At 45.2% G+C, this 17,224-nt stretch overlaps 2 protein-coding genes across 5 annotated transcripts in view; both read right to left on the bottom strand.

Moving 5' to 3' along the window:
• Nucleotides 1-260: 260 nt before the first annotated feature.
• Nucleotides 261-3,068, bottom strand: RPL37A (ribosomal protein L37a). Its single transcript, XM_080798752.1, has 4 exons — nt 3,018-3,068; nt 2,500-2,628; nt 1,782-1,864; nt 261-494 (listed from the first exon to the last, which is right to left on the bottom strand). Exons 1-4 carry the CDS (start codon nt 3,018-3,020, stop codon nt 431-433), a joined length of 279 nt encoding a protein of 92 aa, XP_080654878.1. The 5' UTR covers nt 3,021-3,068; the 3' UTR covers nt 261-430.
• A 7,904-nt stretch (nt 3,069-10,972) lies between these two features.
• Nucleotides 10,973-17,224, bottom strand: part of SMARCAL1 (SNF2 related chromatin remodeling annealing helicase 1) — a 62,041-nt gene continuing 55,789 nt past the window's right edge. For 2 of the 4 annotated variants that reach the window (XM_080798262.1, XM_080798263.1), the window contains 3 exons: nt 16,731-16,831; nt 15,692-15,788; nt 10,973-12,973 (listed from right to left, as the gene is read on the bottom strand). In XM_080798262.1, coding sequence (XP_080654388.1) covers nt 12,734-12,973; nt 15,692-15,788; nt 16,731-16,831 — 438 coding nt within the window. In that variant the 3' untranslated portion in view covers nt 10,973-12,733. Of the gene's footprint in view, nt 12,974-15,691; nt 15,792-16,730; nt 16,832-17,224 lie in introns of all 4 variants that reach the window. The other 2 variants (XM_080798260.1, XM_080798261.1) reach the window with 1 other exon arrangement.

A 17,224-nucleotide genomic window follows, 5' to 3' on the forward strand; every position in this document is an offset into this window, starting at 1 on the left:
GTGGTCACGCAAAACACCCATTAAGTTAAGAAGCAGTGTATGTCATCCTATCTTTAGAAATAAAAAAATTAACCATGACCTAAAAACAAAAGTCCTCAAAATTTGAACTACTATATCCCAAAGAAGTTGAAATGGCAAGGATACACCTACAGAGAGCAAAGACACATACCCAACCTCTAAGACTTATATTCCTATGTCATCTAACATTTGACTACATGGGGGAAAAAAAAGCTGTATTAGGATAACCCAATTCAGTACACTTTTCCAACAAAAATTAGAAGGATTTTTAATTTCCAAGTTCTCTGAGAACGCAAAATTAATGCAACATACATTGAAAGATCTAATTAATAAATTTAACAAGGCAAAATAATTTTGTTACATAAATTAACCCATTTATTATAGGCTAGCAATGTTTCAAATGGCGGCGCGTCTACTGGTCTTTCAACTCCTTCAGTCTTCTGATGGCAGACTTTACTGTGACAGCAGAAGTGGTGCTGGAAAGAAAAACAAAGTTGGATCCAACATAATTAGCTACACTAACATGTGAAATGACAAATGAGTAAATCCTGCCTCTTTTTTTACATTACAATCTTAATGATGGTATCTTTCAGCAACTAAGAGTTGTATCTTCAGGGTTTTGCAGAATTGGGCAATCTCATGCATTTAATCATGCAGCATTAAAAAAAAATAACAGGGAGGAACAGGGAGGAATGAATGGTTCCAGGAGGCTGACCTAAACTCATAGAAAGGAATGGACAGAACATCAGAAGAAACTAATAAATTCTAATATGGTATCTTAAGTGAGAGATATCAAGAAAACAGTATCTAAAGAACAGACTCGAGTATATTTTGGGAAGAAAGCTATGAAAATGACTACAAAAAGTTATACCAAAAGATTCTGGAACTGTACCTGGAAAACCCATAACCATCACATAGGGTGGGTACAGGAATGCTAGTTCATTTTATCATCACAACCAAGAGAAAACTAGGTTTCATTTGCTTTTTTGACCTCGTAAACTCACACAAGACACACATATATAAAAATGATCATTTCAACACTTCCCAATATTTTACACTGCTGCAGTTTTAAATCAACTAAAATTAAAATTTCAACTCTTCAACCACACTAGCCTTATCATTTTATATATGGGAGGCTAGAGTACTACACAGCACACATCTAGATACTGGCTAAAGAACACTTCAGCCTTTAAGATCAGCGACGAATTCCAAAATTAGAGATCTTCAAGGTGGCTTTCATTTCCAGAAATGGATTAACTCAAGAGTCCACTCAATCAATAACCAGCACAGGTACATTTATCTCAGCACCATCATCTGGCACTTGTCAGGGTCACAAAGCTGCTGAGGTCCAGCCAGTACTGTTTAGAACAACAAAAGTGTAATGGTCCAGGTGGCCTTAAGTTCCCATATACAGTAACAAGCTAACTGACCTCATTTTTATAAAATCAGCTTGCAATACAAATCGAAGCTCAATACAGATTCAGTCCCACTAAAGGACCCGTACGGTATCATTGTGCTCACAGTGGTGACCCTTACAATTCTATGAAATTCTCAAGTCCTGTCAGACTTTTCTATTTCAGTGGTTTTGTTTCTTTTCATTGAACACTGAACATAAACCATACTCTCAATGAGTCATGAAAAAAAAACAAAAGTATTCTTGTTGCCTCAGTCTTGTGAGGAGTTAAAACTAGCCCGTCCAGCGTCAAACCTGGAATTCTGAGGTGATCCACACACTTCAAAGGTCACAAAGAAAAGGGACTCACTTGTAGGTCCAGGCGCCACCAGCGACGGTTTTCATGCAGGAGCCACAATGCCAGATCCCCACAGCTCGTCTTTTCATCTTGGTCTGCAAAAGACAATCAATTTTCCCTATGAATCAATAAAAGCCTTTACTTCAGCAACATCCAATAGTCTAAACTGCACTAGAAAGTGGGTGTATTTTGGGGGCACTTGGTTGGCTCAGGTCATGACCCTAGGGTCCTGCGATGGAGGCTCAGGATCCCTGCTCAGCAGGGGGCCTGCGTCTCCCTCTCCCCCTGCTCCTGATCTAATAAAAAAAAAATCCTTAAAAAAAAGAAAGAAAATGGGTGTGTTTTATGAGGTTCTATGTGTTCCTAGTACCCTACGTTCTCTAATGCAAAACAGGCATTCATCACGATGCCACACTGCCAGGAATGTCAAAGACACCCCCACCGACAGTACTCGGCACACCGCAGACATACAGACGTTACACGGAGCTCCCTAGCAACACCAGGAGACAGAACTGACAAGAGTCATCTCCCACAAAGCGGGCCTGGCTTAGGCTGGGGCTCCTTGTCCAACGTGGGACCCTTCAGTCCCCAAGTGTAAACGGGAAGCAGTCCACCAAATCCAGCTACCACCAACCCAGCACACTATCCACAAACTTCCCTCAGGAGCCGGCTCACGTGCCGAAAAGCCTCCCCTCCCTCTGACCACCCCGCCCCCCCCCCACCATCTTACTTTGCCACAGAAGGAGCAAGTGTACTTGGCGTGCTGGCTTATCTCAATCTTCTTCACCATCTTCCTGAGGGAGGCACCATAACGGGTCCCGTATTTGCCCACGATTCCGACCTTCTTGGTGCGTTTAGCCTGTTAAGAGCCAAGAGAGAAACCAGCGATACTGGGACCCGCTGACAGGGCCTCTGCCACCCACTCCCCGCCCCAAACGCCATTCCTCCAATCACGCAGCCGCTGCCGGGTCCTAGGTCCCCCTCATTCCATCCTGGCAAAATCTGAGGCCAGGGCGGGCCCTGGGCTCCGACAGCACCCTGTTTCACCCGCCCGGATCGGCCAGGCGCCACCGAGGCTCCCCCCGTCCTTCCGCCCCGGTCTGTGCCCGAGAGGAGCGGTCATGGCACGAAGGCCGAGGACGGCGCGGGACAGGGCCGGCGAGTAGACGCCGGGTGGGTGCAAAGATAGCAAGAAAAGGTCAGATGCGGGCGGATAGACCGCTAGGCCTCACCGCTACCAACACTCACCATGTCGCCTCAAACTAGGTCTGAGCCCCGAAAGGAAGAGACTCAGTGCGCAAGCGCAGTTTTAGGCGAACGGGCGGATGTGGCGAATGGGAGGCCCTGCTAGGAACTGAACTCTATGGTCCGGAGGTCTCTTCCTCCCTGCGGCCTTCCGTGGGGAATGAGGTTTTTTTGTTTTCTGTATTGAAAATGTTTATTGTTTAAGCAGGCTAAATAGAAATAAAATGATTTATCATAAGTTTATTGCTAGGTATGGAAGGAGATCAGTTTGTTACTTAATTAACTGGCTTCTGGTAATATTAGACCGGTATTTCTCAAACTCCAGTCCCTCGAACATTGCATTTTCAGTTTTTGCCATACCAGGATTGACTGTTTTATCATTTATTTAAAAACTGAGTGACTTTTTTAGAAAATTTAACGAAATGAAGCTTCGTCCTAAACCAGAACTATCTATGGAATCCAGGGCGTATGTCCTATGTGAGTGTTTTCCGAGTACACATTAAAATTAACACGTAAATACTCAAACGAAAAACGTCCAGTGATGAAGCTGTTGATGTTAATCCCCACAGTACATTTTAAAAACATTACAGAAAATTTCAAATACAAAAGCAGAAAAAACTAGTATAATATACAAAGGCACATCTTTTAAAATATAATAACTACATCCCTTCTTTAAAAAATGCTTCATGCACTGACTTGGGGAGATTATTTTTATGTTCTAATTAAATAAACACACATTTTCACCAATTAAATTATATATTGTATTTCTTGGCATTAACATTCTTGCCTGTACATACTGAAAACATTAACCTCTAGTTGAAAACTACATCAAGAAGAATGATGACTGGAGACACAGCAAGCACCTTGTTTTACACACCACAGCAACTGTGCAAACACATCTCCCCAGTGGGGGTACAGGATGTGCTCAAAATCTCCCAGTTCCACCACAGCCTCTAAGTACCCTCTGCTCCTTTAGGGTGAAGAATGGCAAGGGACGGACAGAGTAAGTCTCTCCTCCCTCAGGAGAGAAATACACTGCATATTGGGGTTGATTTCTGGATGCCTCACCACCCAAATTATGCCCTGCTTCTAGAAAACTACAAATCAAAGCAAAATATATTCCTACCGGTGCAAACAAATGGGATTGGTGGAAGAAGAGTTGAGAAACAAGCACTCCAAAGGTCCTCCTGTTCCAGTCTGCATGTGCAGGTTGAGCAGAAGTGGGGTTCACCTGCCCTGGGTGAGTGTGTAAGCATGGCCAGCTTGCACTCTCTGAGGTGAGCTCTCCTGGGCTGGCTCCCAGCCCAGTTCAGATCATCATTTAGGAAATTGACCACCTCCTCCCCCTCCCATCTCCTGTGTAACCTCCTACATCTCTTCCCTTCAGGGGGTCTGAGAAAGAGCAAGAAAAGGTAGAATGCATGAGTAAGAATGCAGTAGAGTGCCTGAAAATGAGACACTCCATAATAGGAGGAAATTGTTCATGCTCAGAGCAATTTTCTCAAAACTGAACAATTTTCTTTAAATAGTGAGCTTGAGGATGTGCAAATAGCACTCTCATGAAATCAGCTCTAAGTGGCTTCAGAGAACTGTGGACAAAGTCTCTCAATTTGTCTTATCTGTGGGCTAATAAATCCCCAACCCCATTAGAGGACCATCAGGTGTACAGATGAACTGTAATATGTACCCATAAAATCTTAGTAAAAATCTCTGCTGAGTCACAAAATTCACTTTTCCCCTTAAAAAGATAAGTTAAAAGTTGTCTCTAGGGGTGAGTTCTTTTAGCTGTTGAGCCAACCAGTTGTCTTTGGGGCATATGGAACATTTGATTCTTGAAGGAAATCTGAGGGGCAAACGTCACTCACAATTGATCTCATGCTGGAGAACAAAAGGGTTTATCCGGGAGCCCCAGGCTGCATGCTGTTCCTTCGCTTTGTGCCCAAAGAGCTCTTGCTTGTCCTTCGCTGAAGGGCCTGGTGGCCAGGGGCAAGAAGAGTGAAGTCTGCACACAATGTTAAGAGCACTGTAGGCTGCCTCCACAAGGGGCAGTAGACTCAGCTAGGGGAAGAGGAGCCCTGCTGAGGCCAAGTCCTAAACACCTAGAAATAATCAGGTGTCTGAAAAGAATTCAGTATGTGGATTCATTCCTTCTTCTCTTCTCTCCACAAATTTACTTTAAATTCATCATTCTCATTGTTTGCTTTTGTTTTAATGGGCATTTCACAGGTAATGTACCCATTAGAATGGGTGTTACTTGGTAACTCTTAAAATAGATAAAAGGTGAATCAATATGAAACAATGACCAAATATATTATGTGAAATGAGCCATTTCTTTTTTTTTTAATAAACATATAATGTATTTTTATCCCCAGGAGTACAGGTCTGTGAATCGCCAGGTTTACACATTTCACAGCACTCATCATAGCACATACCCTCCCCACCACCCTCTCCTGTCCCCCTCCCCCCAGCAACCCTCAGTCTGTTTTTTGAGATTGAGTCTTTTATGGTTTGTCTCCCTCCCGATTCCATCTTTTCATTTTTTCTTTTCCTACCTCCCCCCCACCCCCCCGCATTTCATCTCCACTTCCTCACATCAAAGAGATCATATGATAGTTGTCTTTCTCCGATTGACTTATGAAATGAGCCATTTCTAATATGAAGAGTTTCATTCCATTTTCGAAGAAATAATTCTATGTATATGTATGTATTTATATGCATTGGGAATAAATGACCAATGGCTCTGTCCTAAATTATCTATATTAGTTATTACCTGTAAGAAGCAGGGCTAGGAGTACAAGGGATGAGAATGCAGGGCTTTCATTTTCTTACTTATACATTTTAATTTTTAATTTTTTCATTTTTATTATTTTATTTATTTTATGTTATTTATTATTTCATTTATTACATTTCACTTCTCATTTTTATTATTGTTTTAAGATTTTATTTATTTATATATTTGAGAGAGAGCATGAGTGGGAGGAGGGGCAAAGGGAGAGGGAGCGGGACAAGGGACTCCACCCTGAGCACAGAGACTGATGCGGAGCTCCATCCCACGACACTGAGATCATAACCTGGGCCAAAATCAAGAGTCGGACGCTTAACCGCTTAATGGACTCTGCCACCCAGATGTTCCAATTAGTTAAATTTTACATCAAATTTATAATAGTGAAAAGAAAGCACTGCAGAGCCCTAGATGAAGGGACAGTCTTTTCAATAAGTGATGCTGAGAAATGGCATATTCACATGGGGAAAAATTAACCTTGACCTTACCTCCATGTACAAAAATAAACTGCAATTGGAACTACAGTTCTAAACATGAAGAGCAAAACAATAAAGCTTCTAGAGCATATATTCACAACTTTGGGGGTTATGATTTACATGACTGTTTATTCTGTAATATTTCATTAAGCTGTAAGTTTGTTTTATGAATTCTTTTATGTATGATATTTCATCCTAGAAAAGGGGAGTTAAAAACAAAGAGGAGGAGAGCCTGGCACTCCATAAGTCAGATGAATGGGTTGAGGTGGGGGGGTGGGCAGAGGGTGTTGCAAAATCAAATAACTGTTGGCTGTCATAATATCCCGAACACTGTGACTCACAGGCTTCTCGATGTTTTCTGCTATGTTTAGGAATCCATTTCCTTCCCCGGGACCTCACAGGAAAAGACAAAACCAAAACTGCAGGTATGAGAGAGTGCTCCAACAAAATCTCTTTAAGCTTCTGCACCATTTTTTTTTAAACCTTGTAATCCTACACGTGGTAAGACGTGAGAGGATAGGGCAGGAAGTAAGGTTGGAATTCTCTTCATCCCTTTTGCAGCTTAAATTTCACCTACAAAGAGCTTCAGAAAGCATCAAGGTTCCGGGGTGGCTCAGCTGGTTAAGCGTCTGCCTTCTGAGGTTCAGGACCCCAGGGTTTCTGTGATCAGAGGGGAGTCAGCTTCTCCCTCTGCCCCTCCCCCTCTCCCTCTCCCCCTCCTCCCCAAGAGTGCATGCTTATGCACTCTTGTTCTCTTTCTCTCTCTCTAATAAATAAAATCTTAAAAAAAAAAAAAAAGAAGAAGAAGAAGAAAAAGAAAAGCATCAAGATTCCAATAGACAAGAATGCAAAGGCAAGGCAAAACCCAGGAGTCAGCAGTGAGGGGACGGTGCCTCCAGCTCTGTTTCTTTCCAACCTAGAAAAAGGCTTGTGGGAAGCCAAGAAGGAAAAGACACCATTAATTCGAGTACAAATGGATCAAGCCTTACAGGATCACTTGCTCCCTCTAGCAGTCTTCCTGATGACAACCCCAGAGGCAGAAATTAACCAGGGTCATTCGGAGAATAATGACCTTGGTGAGGGTAGGCAGATCCAGCTCTGGTAGGCCTCGGGGACCTTTCCTAAAACCCTTTAAGAGGCCACCTAATCGCAGGGACAGGAAGTGGGATGAGATAGGCCCAGATTTTCTTCATTAGAACTGACATTTCCAGGAACCCCAGTGGATGGTGGCAGGTATGTGTTTGGACTGAGCTGTGAAGTAAAGGAGGAAAAGAATGACTGCAGAAATCTTTACTTAAACCCAAAGGCATTCACTCTCTACAAATAAGTCCAAGTGTCTTTTCTGAATCACACAGAAATGGCTGGATGGTTCTCAATAAATTCTAGAGGTACATTCAGCATCGTATAACTTAGAATATACAGGCTTCATGGTATAAATAAATATGCTTTGGGGGACCTCAAGGACATCTCAGAGATGGCGAGTCTTTCTCTAGAGCAGCAGTGACTGAGGTCTAGCTAGAAGCTTCTGACGGAGGCTCAACAGACCATATTTACAAAGACTCCAGTGGAATAGCGGTTTCACACATGGACACCAAGTTGCAAGGACCAAGGGCAAACCCTCCCAAGGGCAGGCATTGATCCGACACCTTGTGGCAGGCCCCAAGGTGAATAAAGCAGAGATTTATTCATTTAATGATTATCACCAATGCTCCCAAGCAACGTTAGATATATATATGTCTCAAAAACACCTGTACCTTTCACTGTATTTCTGAAGCATACCCATTGTAGACTAACCAGAGCTCTAGAGTAAAGAGGAACTCCTAATAAAAATAAGGAATGAGATGCTGTGATCTCATTCTCCGAGACCTTAAAGAACTTGACCAAACTCCAGCAGATCTCATGAGAAAGCTGCACCCAATCTTCTTTGAGTGAGCAGCAGACGAGTCTCTGGAGACATCCACAGACTTACAGAAGAGGGCTTTGTAATGCTCCTCAAGCCGTGTGATGTCAGGACAGAGAGCAGAGGCTGTAGCTAGGCTCTGAGGCAGGGGAGGAAGAAATCCTCCTTCCTGTAACTCAGCATCTAACTGTGATCCAGAATCTTTCTGCTTCCTGGGCCTTAACTCATTCCACAGGCTTCTCCCTAATGATGGGACCATGTTGTTTCCATCAATGAGCCACCAAGGCTGCAAAAAAATCACTGCAAAAACCTCGTGAGCAACGTTGAGGTAGGATGTTAGCATTTCTTCTTTGCAGATTTTGTCCCCATTGGGCCACCGCCCAGCAGGCCACCCAGGGCAGGATCGTCTGTTTCCTTCCCCAGATCTACACTGACCGCTGTGTCCGTGGCAGATTGATTACGGACTCCAAGGGCAGCAACCGTGAAGTGATGAAGTTGGCTTTCCAGAACACCTGCTCCTAAGGGAACTTAGGACAATCTATTTGATGACACAGCAGTCATTGCTCTTAATTACTCTTAGACAAATATTTATTCTAAGGGGCCACTTGGAACAATGTTAAACTTTAGAGAGACCCATTACTTGTCCTTTGGAAGCTTCCAACAAGTCATAGTCACTAATATAAACAAACTGGTACAGCTAACAAAATTTAAAAACAAAATAGAGAGCTGGAGGTGGTAAGATAGTGTAAGACCACTTCAGGTGGCCGAGGGGAGGGCCCAGACAAGCATTCTCTCTCAGGCCCGTGACTCAAGATTTTTTTTTTTTCTAGGTAACACTGGGTCATTCTTGTTTCAGGAGGTGATAGAGGAAATGGAAGGCCTAATTATCTGTGGAGATCTGATACCACAGCAGAGCTTCTCAGCGCAGGATAAGCTGGCGGAAAGCAGGCTCAGCTGCTAATAATCTCCACAGTCCTTTGCAGAAAGACAGGAGCAGTAACTCATGGTCCTCAGACGTAGGTGTTCAGGCTGGATTTCCTGAGGAGCTCTGACCCTGCAGAGAAGCTCCCAGCAGTAGATCAATACAGTGATTAAAAAGAAGTTCTATAAGCAAATGCCTGGTCTGACTGAGGAAGGCAAGAAGCCAGCCAGTTATTTGCCAAGGCCAAAGCCTCCCACAGGACATGGCCCGGCAGTCCGGACCGGACAGTACTGACATGTCGGTGTGCCTGACCATCCCTGAGCAGCAGTGAAGGGGGCTGGGTGGCTCTCAAGGATCTCTCTCTCCATTGGAGCTGTCTAGAAGCCCTGGAAAGAGGACTGAAAGGCACAAGAAAATGGTGCACTCTAGGGTCTCGTTCTAGTGAGAACAGAGTTAGCTGGGAGGCTGCATGGAGGCTGAGGCCCCTTGGGAAGGCAGCGGTACAGTCAACTGCTCACAGACCCAGCAAAGCAATTCCAAGCCTCCTGGTGTAGTAGGTGTGCACCCTCCCTCCGGCGGGTTCTGCAGGGAGTGGCCTGGCTGGAGGTCCTGCTCTGCCACTTCCTGGCTGAGACCCCCTTGGCTCGGTTTCTGCATCGGCACCGTGAAAATCAAACTACCTTCCTCCAAGGCGGGGCTCACGGTGTCAACACGGGTAAGGTGTCTGGCCTGGTGCCTGGCACATAGCAAACAGTACGAGAGTGAAAACCGTCCAAGGCTAACAAACAAATGCACACAGTCATGTTGGAACAACTTAGACATCTTGCATTGCTGCCGAGAAAACTGGGCTAACTCGAAACGTTCACTTAACCCTGGCTCACCGTCTTTTGACGATACCAAGTAAAGCAGCCAACTCCTCCCTTTCTGAAACACATTTTTAAAAAGATTTTATTTATTTGTCAGAGAGAGCGTGCACGCACAAGCAGGGGGAGAGGCAGGCAGAGCGAGAGGCAGGCTCCCTGCTGAACAAGAAGCCTGATGTGGGATGTGATCTCAGGACACTGGGATCAAGACCTGAGCTAAAGGCAGACACTTAACAGACCGAACCACCCAGGCACCCCTGAAACACTTTTTAAATATCCTGCTCCCGGACACCCATTTTGGTTTTCTTCCTTTTTCTTTGCTGTTTGCCCTCCTTTTTCTCTTCCCAAACCTAACAGTTGGCATGCCCCAGGATCAGTTAGATCTGCTTTTCTCCCGAAAGCCACTTTACCTGCTCAATCTCATCCAGTCCCGTGACTATAAACACCATTTCTAGCCAGTGAGGGTAGAATTCACAGCTCGAGGGGTGACCTTCTCCTGCAGGAGACCCAAATCCTACAGCCTACATAACCTAGCCCCTTGGATCTTGCCACAGAAACACAGAGAGTGTGGGGTACAAGGTGTTCATCAGAGATAAAATGTCTGTGAAGGAAGAGGAGGAAGGAGGGCAGGCAGAGGCAGGCAAACTGGAGCCTCAGACAGCCCAGTGGGCAGTGGGCAGCTCTGTCCGTGAATGTGGTCCTGGAGAGGTTTCCCGCATCAGGGTTCAAGTGGCCCAGCCTTTGTGCCCGCCTTGTTCAGTCACTGACACAGGCTGCTCCTGGAAGGGTGTAACTCCGGACAAAGTGGCTTTCCCTGGACTGCTGGTTGTGGCCGGGTGGAAGCTATATGCTATTTGTGCTCCCTGAAGCTGGACAGGAAGCTTCTCGAAGGGGAAGCTGGGTGGGGTGTCTCCGTCTAACTCAACAAGTCCATAACCAAACCCTTGATTTTGCCTTGCTGCCCAACCTAGCTGTCCTTGCTTATCTTTTTTCTTTTTTCTTTTTTTTTAAATCTGTCAATGGCACTACAGCTTTGCTCAGGCCAAATCCTAGGTCTAGAGACTCCTCCATCTCAAATGCCTCTCGGTCAGCTCATCTCAAGTTCGTTCAGCTCCACAATCACGATGTATCCAACCCAAGCACTTCTCACCTCCTTCCCACTGCTGCTCAGCTGGGCCCCACCCCAGCGTTGCCCTGCGGTCAGCTGCAGTAGTTCACGAGCCTCCTTTCAAAACTCTTTCCCTGACCATCCTTCCCGATCTATTGTCTGCACACAAATAGGAGGGATCTATCATTCCTTAATTTAAGACTTTTTTTAAGAGAGCACGTGTGAGTGGGGGGAGGGGCAGAGGAAGAGGGAGAATCTCAAGCAGACTCCATGCCCAGAGTGGAGCCCAATGATGGGCGCGATCTCACGACCCTGACATCATGGCCTGAGACGAAATCAAGAGTCAGCCACTTAACAGACTGAGCCACCCCGGCACCCCTGGAGGGATCTTTTAAAATATAACCAGATTGTCTCCTATCCCTGTTCAAAACCAGTCAGTGGCTTCTTGTTCAAAATTAAATCTGATTCTTTACATGACCTATAATCCCACATGATACCCCACACCTCTCACTGCTCTCTAAACCTGTGCTGGCCAACACAAGAGCCACCAGTCACAAGTGCACTTGAAACAAGCACTTGAAATGGGCTAGTCCACACTGGAAGGTGCTGCTAGCATCAATTACACACTGGGTCTTGAAGATTTAGCACGAAAAAAAAAGTGAGAATGTAATAGATAAGTTTTTAATAGTGATTATATGTTGAACTGACAATGTTTTGAAGATGAGTTAAAGAAAATACTACTAATCTGATCCTTTATTTTTTAAAATACTCTAAGAAAATTAAATTCACATCTGTGGCTTGTGGTATATTTCTGCTAGATGGTACTGCTCTAAACTAGAAGTTAGCAAATCATGCTTCGCAGGCCAAGTCCTACCCACTGCTGGCTTCTGTATGGCCCGTGGACAAAGCACAGTTTTTACATTTTTTAATGGTTGGAAATAAATCAAAAAAATAAAAATTCGTGACTCATGAAAATTGCATGAATTCGAATTTCAGTGTCCATTACAGAGTTTTATTGGAGAAGAGCCATAATCATTTGTTTCTGTATTACCTATGGTTTTTTCTGCCCTACAGCAGCAGAGTTGTCATTCCAACAGAGATAACCTCGCTCATGAAGCCAAATACATCTACTGTCTGACGACTGACAGAAAAGCATCTCACCTCCTGCTCCAAACCCTTACCTCCTTCACTTTACTTTTCTTTGAAGGACGTATAACTATTATTTCCCCCGTAATATAACTTCTGCAAAGGTAGGAGCTTGCTCTCTTTGGGGGAATTACTGCCGGCACCTAGAACGCTGCCTGGCACTTATCAGGTGCTCTACAAACATTTGTTCAAACAGTACATTTTAAAAAATCCAGATTTCAGGGGTTTCACAGGAAGCCCCACGTTACTTCAAGAACATGAATTCCACTACTGCAATGGGCTGTCTCTGTTTCTCAGTCAGAAAAGCTAAGGTAAAGACTCCGGCAGACCCGCACAGAAAGGCCAGAAAGGAAATGCCACTGTTTCCTTTCCTTATCAGAAAGGGAAGGCCTGGTAACTCGCGGGGCTGGAGACAGATGCCAGCACTGCTGTAACGTCAAGGGGAGTGCAAGCTTTAAAAACAAAACACCTGATTTTATTTCCATGATTTTTAAATGCCCTTTTTTTTTTTTTTTGCCCCTCCTATAGGGGAAAGGTAAAGCTGTCAAAGTTATCAAAAAATTCAAATCTCCTTTTCTTCACGGGGCTGCCCGTCAACGTGATTTCATCCAGTGTGCCTCCTGGGTCCTGAGAATCACTTCCAGGTGCACCAGAAGCACTTCCGGGGTCAAAGGATTCTGCCGCCTCCAGGAGCTCCAAGTCACTTCCGTCTTCCTGAAAGGACTGCTGGAAGAGGTCATAGATCGTCTGCTGCTTTGGGTCCTTCATCAGAGAAAGAAAACAACAAAGTTAGCACGCAGGCTCCAGCACCGACTCTCCCTGTGCCACTGAGGCTGGGGAGGAGACCCGGAGGTGGGGGCTGCCCATTTTATGGCATCAGGTGCCACATGACGGCCAGCACAGACCAGAGCGGCCTTACGGCCTGACACTGTTTCTTCTCTGCTGCTGTGGAGTAAAGGAAAAGGGGTGGGGGGAGAGAAATGGTGTGAGAGCAATAAAGAACCTGCTCTCAAACTAGAATTCATGTTGGAAATGCCTTCTTCCTTCTAGCTTTCCAAACTGGTATTGAAATAGCTCCCAAGCTCTCATTTCCTGCAAAGCCGTTCTCCAGCGAGGGCTTGGGTTCAACTGCCAAACCCGTGTGCTCAGCCACGGCTTACACCTAATTTTTGGAGTGGTTGGCAAAACATACCCATACTAGACATACGGAGAATTAGATTCCCATTTTTTTGTTTCTGACTATCTAAAATCTGCCAATGATCAAAAGACCCATCAGCCACCTCTGTGCGTTGTTGGCCATGGTGCAGTGCTAAAATCACGATCAGCGGCTGCAACCAGAGCACGCGATGGGCTCATTATCACCCCTTTGCTGATCTCTCCCAAGTGTTAATTCCCAACCCTGACCATCTTTCAAACCAGGTGTGCTTTCAATGTTTCCACTGACATCCCAGTTCCCTTAAACAAATGGGAGTTTAAAAACCAAAGTCATCTCTCCTCTCAATCTTACATCCTCAAACCAGCAACTCTCTTGGAAAAAGCCTAGTTTTGATGGTCTGCCAACTTTTTTTTTTTTTAAACAAGAGAAAATCAATATACATACATATGGAAAACCCACACAGACGTGGAAATGCCAAAGATGGTCAGGCAAAATGAGGTTATACATGTCAATCTGAACTAAGCAGAAGGAGGTAGGGGTCTGGGACCTCAGAGGAAAGGAATGCATTTCACAGAGGGTCTACCAACATTGTTCTCTCCCTGGCTTGCCATCACCAGGGCATCCCGACAGCCTATCTCACACGTCGAAGGGGCAGCAAGTTTGCCTCTCCCGTCTTGTTTCCTCCATGATGTTCCACAGGCACACTGTTTCCCCGGGCTTCAACACTTGGCACCTGCACAGATTTGCAGTGGTGCACCCCCATTTCAATCCCTGGCAGGTCTCTGCTGGGCTGATTTCTGCCCCTCGCTATCCTTTCACAGGATTTTCTCGTCATGTCTTGGAGCACCCCTGTGTTGACCTCATCAATGCAGAAGCAGCTTCCCTGGCTTTTCAGCCCCTTTACAATCAGGTCTCATTCCGGCTGGTCTCTACTTCTTCACTGTTCCTTAACAGAAGGCCCCCCACCCCCTCCCGCATTGGTGATGCGGGGCCCTGAAATCTGACTGTGGGAGTGGTCCTGTGAGAACTTCAGATTACCCAATATACCTGCACCCAACACTCCCTCGCCTTTCAGGATCCCAGCCTTCCCGACAAGGAGTGGTATTAAGGGTCATTAAGGTCAGCCTCCCGTGATCTGCACATCCTCCTCTAAGAACTAACCTCATCAGCCTCTGTCTGAACAACTACAAGGTTAAGGAAATATTGCCCCAAGTAAAATAAGTGTTAACCTGCATTTGATTATGGCATTTGATTATGGTGGTGGCAATACTGTGCTTTCAGAGCATGCATAATTAATGGAAGCAAGGTCCAAGATCTGATCAGTATTTCACTTTCCCTCTGGGAAGGCAGGCTGTCTCAGCGAGACATAACCGCTTTTGCTTTAATCTCCTCCGAAGAGGAAACCTTTTCTTTTTCTAGTAGTTGATGAAATTTCCAGCTCCACTTTGGTAAAAAGATAGATATAATTATTAATCAAAATAAGTATTGATAAATGGCATTTATATTATCTTGTATTTCAGGCAGAAAATCTTAACTAATTCAGAGTGAGGGTAAGGGCAGTATAAATAAATGAGTTCTAAATAAACTCATTATTGAGATTGAGAAGGTTGAGAATCCTTTAAAAACAAGGTTCCTTCCTTTCAAAAGGGCACATAATAACCTAGGCTCTGTGAAAATATTTACCATTCAAACTGAATCAGAGAGTTCTCTAAAAAGCTTAAAAATAAGGTTGTTTCAAAATTAGCTTATTAACTCTTTACATCTAGGATGATAATTTATATTCTACATTAAAAAAATATGATCTCTGGGGGTGCCTGGCTCAGCTGGAGGAACCTGCAACTTTTGATCTGGGGGTCATGAGTTCAAGCCCCACACTGGGTGTAAAGGTTACTTAAATAAGAACTAAAAAAAAAAAAAATATATATATATATATACACACACACACACACACATATATATTTATATATTTATATATATATATATATATGACTTCTGAGTCTTATTTATCTCAATAATTACTTCTGGAAGGAAGCATTTAGTTGCTTCCTCACTGTAAATGAAAGATCAAATCCTCAGATTCTAGTCTTCCTGTCACTCAAAGATTTTGCTGATTTCACTCAGACTCTGATTCTGGGCAGTTCCATAAGAAGACATTTTGGTTTCCAGACGAGCTGCAGTAAAGCCGCTTTTCTGCATGAGGCTGAGTGAGATCCATAGGAATGACCCCCACCTTCTCTCCAGGGACCCAAGGGCTGAGCAGACAACTTAATGCTCCACCCCCCCCACCCCCCAGCCAGGGGCAAGGAGCCATTTGCTGGTGTTACCTTGTAGAAGTAATTAGTAGCTTCTGTCGTTTCTGAAAAATTGGTCTCAGAAAGTCCGGCCTCACCCAGAACTTTAATCTTCTCTTGAATTAGGGGCCTGCTGAGGACAAAGGAGCCGCAGTGAATATAAGCTGCACAGAGCCAGCGGGCTGATTAAAAGGAAATCCCCCTCCCTGTGTTTATGGGGCGGAGGCATGCTGTTCCACTTCTTTGCAGCTCTCAAGGCGCCAAGGCCCAACCTCAAATATTTGCCTCCTCTCGGCTATAAACCAAGTTAGGGTTCAAATCAATCAGGTTCAAAATTCTTTCTACTGGAAGATGTAGAGAAAATAAATGTCTCATTACAACAAAATTCTCAACCTGGGGCCCAGTGAACAAATCCACAAATCCAAAGATGTGGGAGTAGGAAAAACCGACACATGTGGCAAAGGTAAGACCCCTTAGTCATAAAACTGGAGACAGGCGAGTAGTGGAAACTAATGAGATAATCAAGAAACTTAGAATCAGGAAGGGGTAAATGGGATTGGGAAGGAGCATTTGGAGATCTTTTTGCTTAGGTACCAGACATGAACCCTACTGTTGAACACTGTAGCCCAGGTCTGCTAAGGAAGCACATGGCCCACAGGGAGCCACTTTCTCCCAAACGTCAGCAGCAGCCCTGTAGGATGGCCTTATGTACCAATACATGGCATAAAGGGGCAGAGGGGGACATCACCGTGTCTCAGCAATGCTTTCATGGGCAGGTAAGAGTGTCTTATGAGCAAACCTGCACCTATGTTTCCTCACCATCGGCTCCCCCCTCCCCCTTGCCTCAGGCCAGTGGGAAAGGAGCCACATCCCCTTCCTCCTCATTCACGGCAAGCCAGGAGTGAATGCTGTGAAGGGTCCCCAGCATGCTCACGGATGCAAGGGGAAGGGCATGACTCCTGGCTCCTCCGCACGGGGCCCTGAAGACATCAGCAAGAGCAGAAGCAGTTAGGGAGTGAGGGAAATTGATCACTGGTGTTAACCCCCGCTCCACTCCCATGGCCAGCCATACCAGAGGTAGTCATCAGCTGTGCCTCTTGCCACGAGGTAGTGGATGCTCACGGAGCTCGACTGTCCGATTCGGTGTACCCGGTCCTCTGCCTGGAGCAGTACCTGCGGGGTCCAGGAATCAGGATGTGTACGGGCCAAGGCCTTGAAAGGGCTCCAGCTAGCACAGCACACAGCCCCCAGCACACCATCCCTCCTCAGAGGACTTCACTCCATGCCCCAAGTTGGCAGGTTGAGAGCCTCTACGTTCGAACAAGCTGCCACTGAACACAAGAGAGGACCAAACCAAACCAAACCCAAGTTCTGGGGGAACTAGAACCTGCAGCCAGCCAGCTGTGGGCACAGCACTAAGTGCCGGGAGGAACGAACAGCCAGCGCTGACTCTGCTAGGAGGCCGTGCTGACGGCAAATGACAGAAGCCTGGCACGCCTCCGCTCTTCTCACTGGGACAGAAAACATGACCTTCTAAAGAACTGAGGGAGACGTCATGGATGATTA

The sequence above is a fragment of the Martes martes genome (assembly GCF_963455335.1).
Source record: "Martes martes genome assembly, chromosome: 3".
Lineage (NCBI taxonomy): Eukaryota > Metazoa > Chordata > Mammalia > Carnivora > Mustelidae > Martes > Martes martes.

Coding starts and splice junctions, on each gene's coding strand:
- RPL37A (XM_080798752.1), bottom strand. Junction 1,865..2,499: donor CTTGCTCCTTCTGTGGCAAA/GTAAGATGGTGG, acceptor TGTCTTTTGCAG/ACCAAGATGAAAAGACGAGC. Junction 495..1,781: donor GGTGGCGCCTGGACCTACAA/GTGAGTCCCTTT, acceptor TTTTCTTTCCAG/CACCACTTCTGCTGTCACAG.